At 39.4% G+C, this 17,005-nt stretch overlaps 2 protein-coding genes across 2 annotated transcripts; both read left to right on the top strand.

The window, feature by feature from the left end:
- Positions 1-173: 173 nt before the first annotated feature.
- Positions 174-13,924, top strand: espl1 (extra spindle pole bodies like 1, separase). Its single transcript, XM_048199353.1, is given in 34 exon segments — positions 174-374; positions 695-792; positions 931-1,236; positions 1,432-2,160; positions 2,241-2,330; positions 2,420-2,531; positions 3,077-3,204; positions 3,421-3,614; positions 3,700-3,942; positions 4,064-4,208; positions 4,621-4,786; positions 4,940-5,076; positions 5,189-5,323; positions 5,445-5,561; positions 5,695-5,863; positions 6,627-6,755; positions 6,851-7,007; positions 7,141-7,250; positions 7,484-8,122; positions 8,125-8,361; positions 8,364-8,701; positions 8,796-9,195; positions 9,276-9,416; positions 9,750-9,963; positions 10,075-10,268; positions 10,775-10,902; positions 11,059-11,181; positions 11,271-11,414; positions 11,500-11,664; positions 11,784-11,888; positions 12,679-12,794; positions 12,889-12,972; positions 13,063-13,227; positions 13,312-13,924. Coding segments are annotated over 33 exon segments (6,543 nt in total). The 5' UTR covers positions 174-374; positions 695-711; the 3' UTR covers positions 13,514-13,924.
- Positions 13,925-14,562: 638 nt separating this feature from the next.
- On the top strand, positions 14,563-16,847 carry pfdn5 (prefoldin 5). The gene is made up of 6 exons (XM_048199362.1): positions 14,563-14,711; positions 15,219-15,321; positions 15,412-15,443; positions 15,577-15,651; positions 15,741-15,846; positions 16,205-16,847. The coding sequence occupies exons 1-6, from the start codon at positions 14,646-14,648 to the stop codon at positions 16,282-16,284; spliced, it is 462 nt and encodes a 153-aa protein (XP_048055319.1). The 5' UTR covers positions 14,563-14,645; the 3' UTR covers positions 16,285-16,847.
- The last annotated feature ends 158 nt before the right edge of the window (positions 16,848-17,005 follow it).

Below are 17,005 nucleotides of genomic sequence, written 5' to 3'. Positions count from 1 at the left end.
TTGAATAAATAGATCACCTTCCATTGTCCGTTTCCGAAAGTTTAATACTTAAGTATATTACTACTACTAACTAAGGAAATCAGTAAAGACTTGGTTGATAGCAGGTTGAGAGGTAAGATTTCTAAAAACTACAATACCCATAGTTCATTAGCGTCACTTCGTGTCTGCAGTTTCCCGATAAGCTTTGCGGTATTTTAAACAAGTGCGCGAGCAGGGCGACTTTCCGCTGCTGTCATTCTGATAACGGCAACGCGCGACTGGACATAACAAATGGTTGTACATATATATTTATTGAAGATTCATATGAATGTCACATTTCCCAACACTCAAATAGTGTCGCTATTCCTCCATATTTGACGTTTTAACCGAGCATGGTAAGTAACAGGCTAACAGGTTTGTTTACGTTACACGGTTTGTGGATTAACGCTAGTTAGCCAGCTAACTAACATGCTAGTTTGCCGTTGTATATCAAAGAGTACAAGAAAGCATAGCAGATGATCATAAAACATACTTTTTAATGCAGTAACTTTAGCTCATTGTAGATAAATGTAGTTGTCATTCAGCCCAGATCACTCTGCAATAGCGATAAACTTATATTTGTTTTTATACACACACACGTATACTAAATATTTTAGTAAGTCATCTCAGTATCAAAAATTCTTGTCCCTAAAAAGCAGTTTGTTTTACATTGCAGACACAACAGTGATAACAATGAAGTGCCTGAGAACAGAGGACTATGTCCAGCAGTTATCTTGTGTGAAAGACACTGTAGTCCTTCACAACGAGCTTAAGGTAAAAAAAAAAGAAAAAAAAAAAAAAAGATTTGTTTTGTATGTGTACATGTGTGAGTGGTAACATCTTTCCACTGAGTTATAACGATTATTTAATATTTGATGCACACTGCTGAAGTTCTTTTTTCTTTTGCTGCAGAAACAAGTGGATGATGGGCTTGGTCCTTATGGTCGCACAATGTGCGATCGTATCATTCGGGCATGCAACCAACGTCTGGCCAGTGGGAATCTGGACCCTGCCCATCAAGAGCGGATAGTGGAGTTGGTGGAACTGGCCATTCTAGGGTTTGAATTGCTCGAAGAGTCCGGAATGCAGAGCAACCCATTTTATCTCGAGAAAATAGTCTTCCACATCCTACAGAAGGTCTCTAGCCTTGGAGCTCATGGCCCTGCTTGTCGATTAGGCCAACTCATGTATAGAAGACTGAAGCGTTTGTCTGCAGAGGTACAGTATGCTTGAGCCTTGGAAAAAAAATCATAAAAATAGCTATCTCAGTAAAATGAGTATCCTTTCATTTTTTAAATATCCACTAATCTGGGAAAAAACGTGGACATAAAAAGTGTTTTTTTATTTTTTATTATTGTAATATAAGTATCAATATTTCAATGTAGACCTCATGTTTTTGTTTTTTGTCAACAGACTGATGACTTCCATGTTCTGGTGCGGAATTGCTTTGCAGTGCTGTGGAACAGTCTCCTGTCTAACAGAGCGAGTGGGTCCACCCTCCCTCCACGGGACAGACTTCACTGTCAACTGCAAGCTTTAACCTTCAAACTCCTAGAACAAGGGTCCAGCTCAGCCTGTTTCCCATCCAAAGTCCCTCTGTTTGTAGAGGAAGCAGTAGTGGAGTTTGAACGATCGTGTGGGTGTTTTACTTATGACGATGTGAGTTTTCTGACCTCTGAATTACGAGAACTGTTCTTTGGCCCTTTCATCAATCCACAAGACTCTGCGCTGACCTGTAACTCGCTGGCTGTGCGGTGTGAGGTGGTGTTTAAAGTGTGTAAACTGCTCTGTAAGAGTCGATTTTCAGCCGAGGCTGTTGGACTGTTGCGTGGCACCCTGGAAGGGGTTGATGATCATGTGGGTTTGCGTTCGGCTCTGAGTCTTGCAGATTGCACAGTGCAGCTGCAGTGTGCGTTAAGCTCAGGAGGCGAATGCAGTAAGGCTTTCACCGAATGTGCACGTGCACTCAGGGTGCTGCCCCGTGCCGTGTCGGCTCCAGAATTTCATGCCCTATTAGAGGCTTGTCAGCTAGTGGTTTGGTCGTTGGAAGCTGGTCAGTGTAAAGGGATGGATTTAACCACATTGTTGGCTTGCTTTTCCTTTTTGGAAGAATATCAGGAACTTCTGCTTGCCCAGCAAAAGGTAAGATTGTATAATAATTCATTGGTACTCATTGATTTATATTTGGAATGTGAATTTGTAAAAGCTTTTGTTTGTTCCAGGACTCGTTTTCGCAGCAGGTGCAGTACTCCCTTTGTTTCAGCTTTTACCAGGGCTTTATTAGCACATACGATAGTCTTCACGCATCCCAGGTAATATACTAAACCCTCTTTAGACCATGATAAAGTGATTGTCTAGGTGTTTCACATTTATATCCTTCATTTAACGTTTATGTCCAAAGGTGTCAGTGGGCGATTGTCTGGACAGGGTGCTGTTGTACTGCCAGGCGACTGTGGGACGCATGCTTGCTGAACTGCGAACACTCAACAATGACAATTTCTTACTTAAAGGAGGTACATCATCTTGAACTCTGCTTGCTGAAATCTGATTGGATATTTGAATCCATTGTAGAATAGATATATGCTACCAGTCAAAAGTTTAATGTTTTTGAAAGATGTATCATGCTCACTAAGGCTAAATGATCAGAAAGTAAAAAAAAAAGTAATATTATGAAATATTAAATGTAATTTATTTCTGTGATGGCAAAGCTGAATTCAAGCATTTCAGCAGCCATTCAGTGTCAAATGTTATTAGAAATCATTCTAGTATGCTGATTTAGAAACATTAATTTTTTTTAATCAATGTTGAAAACAGTTGTTAAAATGCTGCTTAACATTTTTTCAGGTTATTTGATGAATAGAAAGTTCAAAAGAACTGCATGTGTAAATTTATTGTTATGATGTAAAAAGTCTGTCACTTTTGATCGATTTAATGTGTCCTTACTGCATAAAATACATTTCTTAGAGAAAATAAAAACTGTACTGAACTGTAGTATACTTTACCAGTGAGTGCACATAAATTGAATTCTATATTAATTTATCTTTGTTTTTCCTTCTAGTGTGTGCGGTGAATAATGTGGTGTATGAGCTGTTTAACAGGAAGCTGTATGAGGGAGCCTTTGGTTTGGCTGTGATTGTGTGTCAGGAGCTGTGTAAGGACTGCCCACCCTCTCTTCCTCTGGATAGGGTAAGAACTGCAGATTTTTAATTTTTTTTTTTTTTTTTTTTTTTAGCTTTTGTTGACATTAAAAGAGAATAAAATGGAGCAACATAAAATTGTGGTGTTTTGTGGTCAAGTCAAGTACCTTGTGTTTGTATTGTCTGCTCTATTTGTTTTGAATAATATATGACTCTTTCAAGCTGTACATTCAAAGCATGACTGTTTGTTATGTGAATGTTTCAGGTAAATCGCTGTTTCATGCTGACGGTGCAGTGTAGCCGGCGTGGAGGTCAGCTGGAGCGAGCTCTAGACTGGATAGTGCGCTGGATTCGGATTTTGGGCACGCAGATTTTTGATCATCTTGCAGAACCTGTGTCGCTGTGGGTCAAAACAAAGTGTGATGCTGCCCGAGCAGGAGAGGATGACACACGCCTGAGGTAAGCTGCACTTTTGAAAAGGGTTCTGTTGTTTGCCACTTAGGAGTGAATGTGATATAAATCTTTCTTTTCTTTTCTTTGTCAGGACTCTGAGGGATGGGTTGGGAGAAGCATTTAAGGATGAGGAGGTGCTGATGTGTTTGTTAGAAGAGGAGTTGCGCGTGTATAAGGAGCAGACTGGAGACACAGCGCAGGAGCGCTACAACACACTCTGTGACCTCTTGGATATCTGCCATGAAGAAACACCACACACACTGAGACGGGCTACTTATCTGTGTGAGATGGCACAGGTTGTGTGCTACCAGGACTTCAGCCAACAGACTGACTGGTGGGTGAACATAGGACCATATTCATTTTATATACTTTTTCTGCTTTTGACTCATTTGAATGAGAGATAGAAGATTGAAAATATGGAGGACTTAAAATCTTTTTTTGTTCTTGGTAAACAGCTCAGCAGTTGACTTTACCCATGAGGCTTTGCGTTTGCTGGAGGCAGAGCCAGAGACAGCAGAGAATGCTGATAGGTTGAAGGATGAGAAGGCACATGCCTGCTTGTGGCTCTACATCTGCACTCTTGAGTCCAACCTGCAGGAGGTCCGTGCCTTTCACACTGACATTTGACTGTATTTCTCACGATCTTAACATTCTAATCTGCCTGAAATTATTCGATATAAATTATAAAGACACTTTACTTTTGTTCTAAAATTTGAAAATGATACTAATGAAGAATGACTAGGTGTGTCCAAACATTTGGTTACTAGTATACATTGCTGTTCAAAAGTTTTGGGTCGGTAAGATTTTTTTTGTTTGAAAGAAAGAAAGAAATGAATACTTTTTCACAGTATTACTGTTTTATTTTATTTATTTATTTTTTTTAATCAAATTAATGCAGCTGTTCTGAGCATAAGAGACTTTTCACTAACATTAAAAAAAACGTCAGAAAACATTTCCCCAAAAAACATTATACACTTGTGCTTCACTTTATTTTCCTTTGTGTGTGTAACAGGCTGTGGACACAGAGAAGCGATTGCGTGCAGTGCAGGAAGAGAATAAAACAGAGCTGAATATGGACCCCGTTCCCACTAATGATTTAGAGTATGAGGACAAACAGAAATCACAAGAGAGCCAGTTAGTCTATGATGGACTACGCTTCAATCTACTTGCTCACAGCAGTAAGCCACACACTCAAACACAAAATACATACTTGCATATTGCATTAAAATGTATTACATGCAGAATGTGCAGTGGTGGGGCTCCAGAACAGGTTTGAGAAGCACTGGATTTTAGGATAATCTACTAATACTGTTGATTCATGTGTGTGTCAGAGTTAAGTGAGCCTTTGGATAGAGGTTTGTCTTTATGGCGGAGTCTGCTCAGGGGGTCTGTGCCTGCAGTTAGAGACCCTAAACACACTGCTTATTCCATGACACTGATGGCTGCCCTCTACACACTTATGGGCAAAGTAAGACCACGCACCCACATCACTCACTGTGTTCTGTGTAACACAAGTCTCCTGAAACTCATTGCCATTTGAGATTTGTACTTATGTTGAAAAATGAATATGTCTCTGTTAGCACCTGCAAGCTCTGGAGGCATATCAGCTCGCTGCGGCCCTTTTCCGTAGCCTCGGTGATGCCCAGAATAGTGCGAATGCCTTCTGCCACTCTACCAGGATCTTGCTGTATCTGGGCTCCCCTCAGCTTGCACAGGTGAATTAATTTTAACCAGGACAAGCTTTCATTTGACTGAATTAATAGCCTTATATTATACTGTACATTACATTAAACTCAAGCAAGTTGTTTACACCAGAACATTGTTTGCATGTTTCAGGTGGAATTACAAAAAGCAGAACAGAGTTTGACTTCTGTCCTGAGCTCTGAGGGCTCATCTGTTATATCCATGCTGGCTATGCTGCAGAAAGCACAGATACACTATGCTTTAGGACAGGTAATACTTGTTCATATAACTGTTTGTGGACCAGTGAAGTTTGTCCAGCACTAGACTCCTGGGAACTGTTCATTAAATTGTAACTGTATACTTGCTGACAAAACCACTGATCTGTCCCTGCTCTCCTTCTCAGCTGGAGCGTGGTGTGTGCTGTCTGATGGAGGTGATTAAGGAGTCCGCTCAGCATCATTCTAAGAGCTGGTACCTGCTCAGGGCACGAGCACTGCAGACAGCCAGTGAATACTTGAGTCTGGACACACAGGCTTTGGACTCACAGTTACGTCAGAGCATCACTCAGCATGGTCAGCTCTCATCCAATACACACATTACACATTTAGGTACCACAAACAGAACAGTTATATCCTATGCATAAGCTCAGATAAATGTACAGATGAAGGCATTTGTCATGTGGGACTTTCATTAGAGCTAGGGGGAAAAAGTTGCTTCAAGAATATAGAATTTTCAGCCTTTTTATGATGTAAAGCCTTAAATTGTTTTTAGAATTAATTACAAATCAGAAGAATATGGTAAAAACATTGTTTGCCATCTATTTTTTTTTTTATCATACATGTATTTTTTCAAAAATTATAATTATCAGTAAAATAGTAATATTATACTATTTCAATTTCAAATAACTTTTTTCTATTTTGTTATATATTAAAATTAACTTATTGCAGTGGTGGCAAAGCTGAATTTTCAGCAGCCATTCCTCCAGCCTTTAGGGTCACATGATCCTTCAAAAATCATTCTAATATGCTGATTTAGTGCTCAGGTGACATTTCTTATCATTGTTGAAAACAGTTGTGCTTAATCTTTTTGTGGAATTTTTTTTTTTTTGCAGGATTCTTTGAATAAAATTTTCAAAACAACAGCATTTATTTGAAATGGGAATCTTTTATAATGCTGAATAAAAGTATTATTTAAAAAAAAAATCTTACTGACCCAAAACTTTTGAATGGTATTGAATGTATTTTTTACTAACTTAATGGAAAAATGAACAGAAAATTAGTGACATCACTTCCCCATATATTATGTGTGATTTAATGTGAATTGTGCATGTTGTAGGTCTGAAGACTCCTGACACGGCTCAATATGAAGCGTTGAAGCTGTTGTGCAGCCTGGTGATGATGTTGCTGGGCAATGGGTTTTACGGAGCCCCTGGACAAAACACAGACACTCGCTTTGTAGACCAAGGTACAACAAGCTATTACCATTTCTGAACAGTCTTTGCTACTTAAAGGAATCTTCTTTATTTGTTATTTTCAACTTGGTGTGTTTTCTCGCTGTAGGAGACAGTGTTGTTTTTAAATGGCTGTTGCTGAGTGAGGTGCTGGTGTCCTCAGAGAGAATGGTGATCGTGAGGAGCAGCAGTGGAGCCATTCATGAAGCTAAAGCTCAATGTCTAGAGGCTCTCAAACTGGCCACCAAACTGCAGACACTCAGCCAGTGAGTGGATGCTCCATATCTTTGAGTGTGAGAGTTCAGAATGTGTGTGACAGTTCAGGTCCAAGCGTGTGTTTCTGACATTGAGAGGCGACATGACAAACTAATGCTTTGCATGTTTTTTTTTTTTTTGTAGCTGTGCTGAGTTGTTGGTGTTGAAAGCAGAACTGGAGTTGATGAAGGGCGCAACTGAAGCTAGCAGTTTGGACCTGGAGCAAGTTAGAAACTTACTTGATCTCTGTACAGGTAAAGATGTAATCACTCTGATTCTCCCAGAATTACTAAGTCAAGACAACATGAACCCTCTTTAGCCATTATTTGTGAGTTATATGTACAGGTGAAGGTGCCCAAAAGGTATTTAGGAGCTTTTTTTTTGGTATTATTTTACTACTGCTCAGCGCAAGCTAGATAAACAGAAACAATGTATTTATTGTTTAAAAACAAGGTATATATTTTGGTTTTATCTCACTTGCATGTAGATTTTGGCCAGGGGCAACAGCAGAAGTCTGACGTGAAAATTAAACCACGCAAAGGTCGGCCAGCTGCCCCTTCTTCCTCTGGACAAACCCTTGAGGAAGATGATGATCTGAGTGGAATTCTTAGCTCTCGTGCCCTTCTTAAGGAACCTGTGGAGGCCATGTCTAGATTAGGAAGCCAAGGAGCATCTCCCCCTCTGAAGCCCAAACGCCAGCGTGGGCTTTCCTGCCTGACCCACGCAGAGAGCTGCTCCTGTCCCTGCTGCAGTGAGCTTAGTGTGGCTCGAGTCAGCATCCACTGGGCGCTATTACAGGCCGAGCTCCAGACAGACCCTGAGCACTCCCGCCGACTACGCCAATCTGCCAGAAAACGCTGCCGCAGTGTCACAGCTAAGCTCCAAAGCAGTTTGGCAGCTCTTGTGTGCTCTAAAAAGGCAGCTGGACTATGTCTGTCGCAGCTCCAGGTGGAACGGGGCAAAATGCATTTGGGTGCTGTACTTCAGCTCCTCAGAACAGGAAACAAAGGGAAAGATACAGTCCTTTGGGAGGAAATAGAGGCAGGATTGGAGGCAGTGACGAACAAAGTGGCACTGAAACCAGAGCTTGGGCCCATCAGAGCTGCTCTACTGGGGGCTAAAGCGGTGGCTGCTGCTTGGCATTAGCCATGAAGAAACAGTGTACACCTGAAGAACTATTTTATTCTGTATGGGACTGGAATCCACCGAAAAGTAAACCACAATTAAAACTTAAATCTGAATCAAAGCATCGATCCAAGAGCCCAGTTTCTGTAATAACTCCTCCAGAGGCAGGTGTTAAACACCACCCTGACATTAAGAGTGGATCTGCAGACCATGAAAGCAGGAAAACCAAAGATACCTCTGTGGTTCAAAGAAAGCTAAAGACTTGGCACCCAAAATTACTATCACAAAATCCTCCATGATTTTCAAAACTCCCAAAGCAACAAGGACATCCCGGTCCAAATCTGTCTCCACAAGCACTGGTGTTAGTGACTTAAGAGCGTTTGACTTCACTAATGAGGTGCCTGAAATTTCTGTCAACTTCACCCCGTCACTAAACACATCTGCCAGCCATCGTGGGATTACAAAGTCAAAAGTTGCTTCAAAGGGATCATTCGAAGTTTACAAAGATTCTTCTCCTGCAGAAGAGAAACACGTGGTCGTGCCAGCTGCGCCTAAACGAAACATGCGTTCTCGCTTTAAGGTTTGGCCCATTGATTGGTTTCAGACTACTTGAGATTATGGTAAGAGATCTTCATAAATCATCAGTTAATAAAAATACATCTGTTCTGTCTCAGGTCGAGTTCAGTGATGAAAGTGACGCTGAAGCCGCACCTCCTCCTGTAGTGGAAAAGTCTGAGAAAAAGCGAAACGCCTGCAACTCTAAAACATCTCGCACCCTGAAACCAAGTGACGCCAAAGTTGTGAACCCCACTGTAGAACCAGAACCTCCCCGACGGTCACGGACCGCTAAGCAAAGCACAGCACTCCCCTCTACCAGCTGTCTCTCTTCTGAGGAAGAAACTGCTGTATCGTCCCAGACACGCACACGCAGAGGACGATCAAAAAAGAGTCAAAGTTCAGAGGTCACAGAAGAGCCAGAGAAGATGAGGATGATTAAAGAGGATGAAGATGAGGTTCTTTTGGATGTCAGTTTGGAGGAGCTCAGAGGGTCCGACTCAGAGATAAATGACACAGGTGTGTGTGTGTGGAACAAAACTGATGTTTTATTGCTTATATCTTGTTGGACTAAATTCATTTTATGTGTGTGGTTCTAGGCAGCCCAGATGCTGATTGTGAGGTCTTGAGGAGAGATCTGGCTGCAGATGTTGGGCGAGAGTGTTTCAGTGAGCTCAGAAGAACTGGACAAAATGGCTCTGGATCTCACACAACTCTACAACATGCATCTACACCTCTAGGTAATACTGTGTGGCATGTACACTACCATTCAAAAGTTTTGGGTCAGAAATTTTATTTTGTTTGTTTTAAAGAAATGAATACTTTTATTCAGTATGTTTAACAGTAAGTTTTCAACATTGCTAATAATTAAAAAAATGTATAGAAATAATTAATCAAATTTCACAATATTTAGGTTTTTATAGAATTTTTGATAATGTAGCCATGGTATAGTATAAGACTTGCAAAAAAAAATTCTTACAGGATCCTAGTTTTTTTTTTTTTTTTTTGTAATTTGACTTTGTTGAAATTGTTGAATGTCATGAATATAATCAGTGTATTTATTTCATATTTAGCTGACCTGTCCATAGAGGTGGTCCAGTCGTACCTGCGTTCCTCTTGGCTTCTTCTCCATCACTTCCCACCTCCCTCACTTTATCCCCACATCTGCTCACTTCTTGCTCAGTCACTCGGCCAGACTGATCCCATCACCACAGCAATGCTACATGCACAGTCGCTGGGTGTGTCCACTCGCCACCATATGACCCGTCATGTGGTTAGTCAGTTCAGGTATGTCAGTTAGTTTGAAATGCAAACTTTTTAGCAGAAAAATCAAAAAGTGAACCTTTATTCTAAAATATTTGGATAAGGAACAGAACCTCTTCCTGTCTCTCTCTGTAGGAAGCTAAAGAAATCTTGTAATGATGTAGCGGAAGGTCTTGGCGCTCTGAGTCTGGAGGAAACGTCCGGGGCGACGCAGTCTCAGAAACTCTCTGCGCTGGAGCAGATCTTTTCCTTCGCCTCATCACACCCAACACAGTTCCCACAGACACACTGTCAGCAGTTCACACAGCAGATGAAAGATCTGCCAGCAGGTAATTACTTCATCTGAAATTAAAGGGATAGTCCTCCCAAAAGAACACAAAGGAAGACATCGTTTCAGTTCCCATTGACTTCCATTGTAATCTTTTATCAATACAATGGAAATCAGTGGGAATCGAATTTATCAACATTCTTCAAAATATCATCTTTCGTGTTCTGCAAAAAAGTCAGTCATGCAAGTTTGGAATGACTTGAAGGGGAGTAAATGACAATTTTCATTTTTGGGTGGACTTTCCCTTTGAGTAAGATGTAATACCCTAACCCAAATCATTAGAATAGTGAATTGTCTATGGTGCTGAAAGTGACCTAATGACTGGCACTGTTTGCTGAAAGTATGCAAGCGTAACGTCATAGAGACAATAAAACATTTTAATGAAATATGAAAAAAGTTTCTTGGTGGTAAGAAAATGTAACATCATGTTGGGCCTTGTTGGTATGTATTATGAGAATAATACAGAATGATGTATATTTGTATAAATGTGATGTATATTTGCTCTAGGAATAACAGTGTGCATGCTGTCACTTGCGGGGGTGTATCCTGATGAAATTGGCAGCACTATTCTTCTGACACGACTGGAGCGCGGCTCTACCCCAATCACTGTTCGAATCCCTACTGCAAACGGAGAGGTACACATTGTGTGCTGATGTACTTAGTACTAAGTACTGTATATAACTTAATGCAATACAGCTAAGAGTTTTTAAACTTTAAAATAATCTTTTCACAATGAAAAGGAAATGGAGAGATGTTTGCACAGATCTGGTTTTTATTTGACCTTTATTTAGCGCTCTGTTGCCATGCTGCTGGAAGAAATGGATGGAGTCTTGAAGGGACAAAAAGAAGTGAGCATGGTGGCTGAGAAATCACAGTGGTGGGAAGGAAGAAAGGCATTGGATGCCCGCGTGGAGGTGAGACACAAGATCTACAACAGTTAGAAAATGATTCATAAGAAAGGGAGGATATTGGTTATACTGAATGCTCTTTCTTTTTCCATCAGAAAATGCTCGAGGAGATGGAAGAGGCTTTAGGGGTGTGGCGAGCTTTACTCCTACCTTTATCCTCTGACCCTGAGCTTGAAGTTCAGGTGAAGTGCTTCCAAAAGGCACTAAAAGGAACAAAGATCACACAGGACATTCTCAGGGTATGTGGCATATATTTGCACCTTCATTAGTTTGATCACATGTTCCCACCTGTAGCACTTTCTCTATTCTTCTTTCTCCCTGAAGGTGGTTCTCTCAGCATCTCCACTCCTGTCCCTGCCAGACCTGCAGTGTCTTGTGGAGGGGATGGGTCAGCAGGACAAAGACTTCCTGAGGCTTCTGCAGTGCGGTATTACTAAACTGAGAGGAAGGGAGGAACCACAGGGACATACAGTTCTGATCTTAGACAAGGTACACTCATAATATCCACTGGTGTGAAATACAGACACAACTATTTTCTAGACCATTTGAATTTTGAGCCGATTCCATATGCATGTTTTGATCTTACTAAAAGTTTTGTCTTTTTACAGTACATGCAAAGGTTGCCGTGGGAGAACATTGCTTGTCTGAAGACTCGTTCTGTCACTCGTATGCCCTCATTACATGCAGTACTTGGACACGGTCATCTGAAAGAGGTATATGCTACTTATTGCAAGCAAAACACGTGCAGTGTTTACTACACACAGTAAAGCTCTAGCTTAAAGTTAGTTCATCCATCATTCACCTTTTCAATGGCAAAATGTCCTGGCTGTTCTTTTCTGTTGGTAAGAACCAATGACGTTTGTCGAAAACATGGCTGGACACAATTAAGAGCTATGGCAAAAGTCGATATTTACATCAAATTACCATTCAAATTTTGGTCTATTTCTAAACGGTGCTCAGGAATGAGTGCTAAAACCTGAAAACGAGTTGGCATTTTTGTCCTGAAAGAAATTTATTTTGCATGGGTTTTTGGTTAAATGCCTGAAATAAGGTCACCACACAAATACAGACTCAAGGTATTTTCACATTTTATTCTACAACAAAAAAAAAATTCTTCTAAATTCATAAGTTATTTAAAAAAATGATCTTGGTGAAAAAAATTACGGCAGTAATCTAAAAGCCAATGGAAAAACCTTATTGACTTTTAATTAAGTGAATCTAGGGTGATATTAACTTCCTGATTGGCCTATTTACATCATCCCTGTAACACTCGTGTATATGGCCGCAAAAGACGTGGAATAAAGCACTATGGATCACTTTTGATGATCTTTTTTTATTATTTTTGAAGCTCAACAGCATGTCTCCATTCAGTTCAACTGAAAGGAAAATTAATTGCATTTGGTCCTAATTTATTCACTCGTGTGTCATTCTGAACCTTTATTATTGATTTTCGTCATTTTAGGGTGAACTGTTTTCCTGAGAATTCTGTTTTTCTTTTCTCAGATGGATTCGAGTTGTGTTCTGTCCTCTGGTGTGAACCCTAAGAAAGTTTACTATGTGCTAAACCCAGATGGAAACCTACCTGACACTGAGAATCGCTTTAAAGACTGGTTTACTGGGTAAGTTCACAAAATATGCATTAACACACTGGCAGCCACAGTTGTGTTAACTGGTCCTGTTTCCAATCTTGCATTTCTGTCTGTGATTGGCCAGTGAGCGAGGATGGCAGGGGGTTTGTGGAACTGCTCCTGATCCAGATAAACTACATGAGGCTGTGACCACCAAAGACCTCTACATGTGAGTGAAACTGCTGTTATTTATTAAGAATGGGTGAAATATAAAGATGTGGCAAATTGTGCTTGACAGTATGTATGTGTACCTTTGTAGTTACATAGGACATGGTGCAGGTGCCCGTTTTCTGGATGCTCAGAGGGTTTTGAAAGGGCCTGTGCGGGCAGCAGCTCTTCTGTTTGGCTGCAGTAGTGCTGCTCTCAGTGTTCTTGGCCATCAGGAGGGAACAGGGATCATCCTCAGCTATCTGACTGCAGGATGGTAATGTACATATCCATGTACAAAAATATATAGCGTATATACATATGAACTGCTTTATTAAATGTTTCTTTGTCTCTTCACCAGCCCGTTAGTGCTCGGTAACCTGTGGGATGTCACCGATCGTGATTTAGATCGCTTCACGTCAGCTCTGCTCCAGTCCTGGCTCTCTTCTGGGTCTGGCTCCTCCCTTCTTCAGCATTTAGCCCAATCACGTAATGCCACACATTTAAAACATATAATTGGTGCTGCGCCCATTGCATATGGCTTGCCTGTGCATATTCACTAGCCCAGATTTTTTAAACTTTTATTATTCACAGCTAATATAGTGTTTTTTTTAAATGTAAAAATGCAGATATCTCTTAAAGGTCAAATATAATTCTCAGGGCTTGTTTACAATGCAAAGAATAAGATCTACCTTTATGAAAACGAATCTAGGAAATCTAGGACTAAATCTAACCTGTGCTTAGGAGCTTGAAGTGTTTTGCCATTTTAAAGTCCTCCCATAATGATTTGCCGTGTTTTGTGGTTGTAATTGCTGATTTAGTTTGCTCATACCTCAAGATGTTTTACTAAAGCCTTTGTCAATTTTGATGTATAAGTCCTTTCTTGTACATTTTTTGTATCACATTTTATTTCCTGTTTTTTAAATTATATCAAATGCCAAACCACTTTAAAATAAAATGATTTTTATAATGTACTCCTTGATAATGATGGTTATTTCAACTTCATACTGTGTAGTGGGAATGAGGGAAATGCATATGAGAATTAAAGAGTTCAGATGGTAGAAAAACATGACTAGGCCATGTGTCAAACTGTGATGGATAAACTGATGGGCTGTTCCAGCGGCAAGGACCATAAACAGAAGACCGTGTCCCCATAAGTCTTAAGAATGTCAAGGGCAGTGGCCGAGGACAGGGGGGGATTTAATTTCTGATATGTATCTGATATGTGTGCAAGGACAGGCTCAATGATGGACCTGACAAAAGTTAAATTATTCAAATTTAACCTAACAATAAATTTTATTTATTTTTTTAAACTGGTCCTTTCCATTTTTTTAAACTGGTCCTTTTTGGTTTCTCAAAACATTTTGGGCTTCCATAAATCAAAAGTTTGAGACCCACTTTACTTATGTTGGAAAATATACTTTGAAAAATACTATATGCATGAAAGTAAAATACTTGTTGCATTGTACGGTATTACAGATTAAATCTAATTGAATTGACATTATTAAAGTCACCAAGGAATATTTGTGAGCCTTACGAAGTATTTAATTTATTTATGTACTGTTTTTGTAGTATGCTTCTCTATTCATTTGTATCTCTATATAGTTAATATCGAAATACAAAATCATTGCTAAAAGTCCTTCCAGTTGAGTCCGGTTGACCCGGAAGCTTTCCTCACCCTATTCAATTGTCAACATGGCGGTGAATCTGACTGAATTGTCTCTTCCACAATTAGAAGGCTTGAAAACTCAGCTTGATCAGGTAATTTGTGCAGTAAATATAAGAATACTTTTTATTTCAGATCCCTAAATTGCAACAAACGCTGTTATTTTTCAATCAGTGGTTTACAGACATGCACGCAGCGGTTGTCATGTCTGTGCGCGTGCTGCTGGTAGTGCTGAGAGTAACCATCTTTAATTCACCATTAAACGGTTACTTAAGCCGCACTTGAATATTCTGTAATTATTTACCAACCTTCTTGTTCTTTAAAATCATTTGTGTCATGTTGAAACACAAAAGGCGATGCAGAATGACAGCCTCACTCACCATTCACTTTCATTGTATAGAAATAAAGTGAAGGGGGAGTAATTCAGTTCTCAAAACATAAATTATGACATTTAATTTTCGGATTATTATTATTTTTTTTTTTTTTTAAGAATTATTTTAACGAGTATATAATGAGGAAAACGAGTTTTTGTATTTTATTTATTTTTTAGTAAGCAGCAGTTTAGCAGAGCAATGTTATAACAAATCAAATTTGTTTTCTAGGAAACAGAGTTCCTGTCATCATCCATAGGTCAGTTAAAAGTCGTCCAAACAAAATATGTGGAGGCCAAAGACAGTTTGAATGTCCTTAACAAAAACAATGAAGGTGAGTATTACTGCTAAACTTTATATGATGCTTCTTTAATATAAATGGTTATTCTGTTCACTGGCTTCTTTTTGCAATTTTTTCTTTTAGGAAAAGAACTACTTGTCCCTCTCACCAGTTCTGTATCCTCTCAACAGCTGAGTGATAAATTAGTGTTTCTTTGACCCTCAACAAAGACACATGGGCAGTCTGATGTTTATTAAATAATTTGCATCAATCTCAGATAAGTTGTTTGCCTTAACTACTGTATTGCAGATGTATGTGCCTGGAAAGCTTCATGATGTGGATCATGTCTTAGTGGATGTCGGAACAGGTTATTTCGTGGAGAAGGTGAGCCAGGATTTTGCGGATCTGTTTAATAGTTTGAACTTACAAGTAAATAAGTCAAAATAAGTCTCACTGCTTTTCTATCTTTTCAGAATGTAGAAGATGGCAAAGAGTTCTTTAAGCGCAAAATTGACTTCCTTACAAAACAAATTGAGAAAATTCAGCCTGCCCTTCAAGAAAAACATGCTATGAAACAAGGTGATTTTTATTTTATTTTATTTTTTTACATATGTATATATTGTTTTTTTCACTATTACTATTACTAATCACTTGGTTATCTAGAATACCGGTAACTGTTATTCTGTACTTCTGGTAATGGGTTATTAGTTTTGGTTACTTTCAGCTCATATCAGTATTTCATGTCTATTTATTTGGCAATTAGTCATGTAATAAGCAGGATAATATACAGTCTTTATCATTATCTCAAAAGAAACGCCTTCAGAATCATACAAGACCCCTGATCGACTGTTGCATGCTTTCACTTTTTCCAATAATGATAGGAAAACCTGCACAAAATGGTAAATGCATTAAATACGTTTCATCTGCCTCCTAACAGCTGTGGTGGAAGTCATGAATATGAAGCTTCAGCAACTGCACAGCCAACAGGCATCACAGTCTGGCACCACCAAAGCCTAAAAACGGTCACAAGAAGCATGGCAGAAAATTTAGGGCAGATCCTGAGCATTCACCTGTCAGATGGATCCATTCTGAACCCTGGAAACGGAGAACCACTGCTCTGATGTCAACATGTCGTTCACATCTCCTTAGGGGAGAATGAAGTCCAGCACTTTGCCTGTATTAAACAACTATTCATTTTTTTCTGTTCTGTTTTCATTGTCATGTTTAGCGAACAAATGAAGCATCGGGCACGGCCTGCGGCTGTATCCGCAAAGCCTCCCTCGATTGGGATTAATGTCTTTGGAGGAGATTTACTGTAGCAAACACTTGGCATGGATTTTTTAATACAGCAAATATTTACATCTTAAATCGGCTAAAGAAAATCTTCTTGCTTGGCTAAAAGTGAATTTATGGAAATTTACAAGCAAAACAATGTCAAAAACCAGGACTTGATTTATTGTCCCAGCCAGTTACTGGTCCATGTTACAGAGAGCAGCAACTTTATGACTACTGTAAAATGTTTATGTACAATTTTCCACCCATGCTGAAACAAATAATAAAAATTGACATTTAAAATCTGACTATATCTTCTTACATCTTGTTACATTCGTAAAAAATCCTATCTATCTATCTATCTATCTATCTATCTATCTATCTATCTATCTATCTATCTATCTATCTATCTATCTATCTATCTATCTATCTATCTATCTATCTATCTATCTATCTATCATTAGTT

The sequence above is a fragment of the Megalobrama amblycephala genome, linkage group LG8, assembly GCF_018812025.1.
Source record: "Megalobrama amblycephala isolate DHTTF-2021 linkage group LG8, ASM1881202v1, whole genome shotgun sequence".
NCBI classification, from domain to species: domain Eukaryota; kingdom Metazoa; phylum Chordata; class Actinopteri; order Cypriniformes; family Xenocyprididae; genus Megalobrama; species Megalobrama amblycephala.
This window is presented reverse-complemented; position numbering and strand designations above follow the sequence as displayed.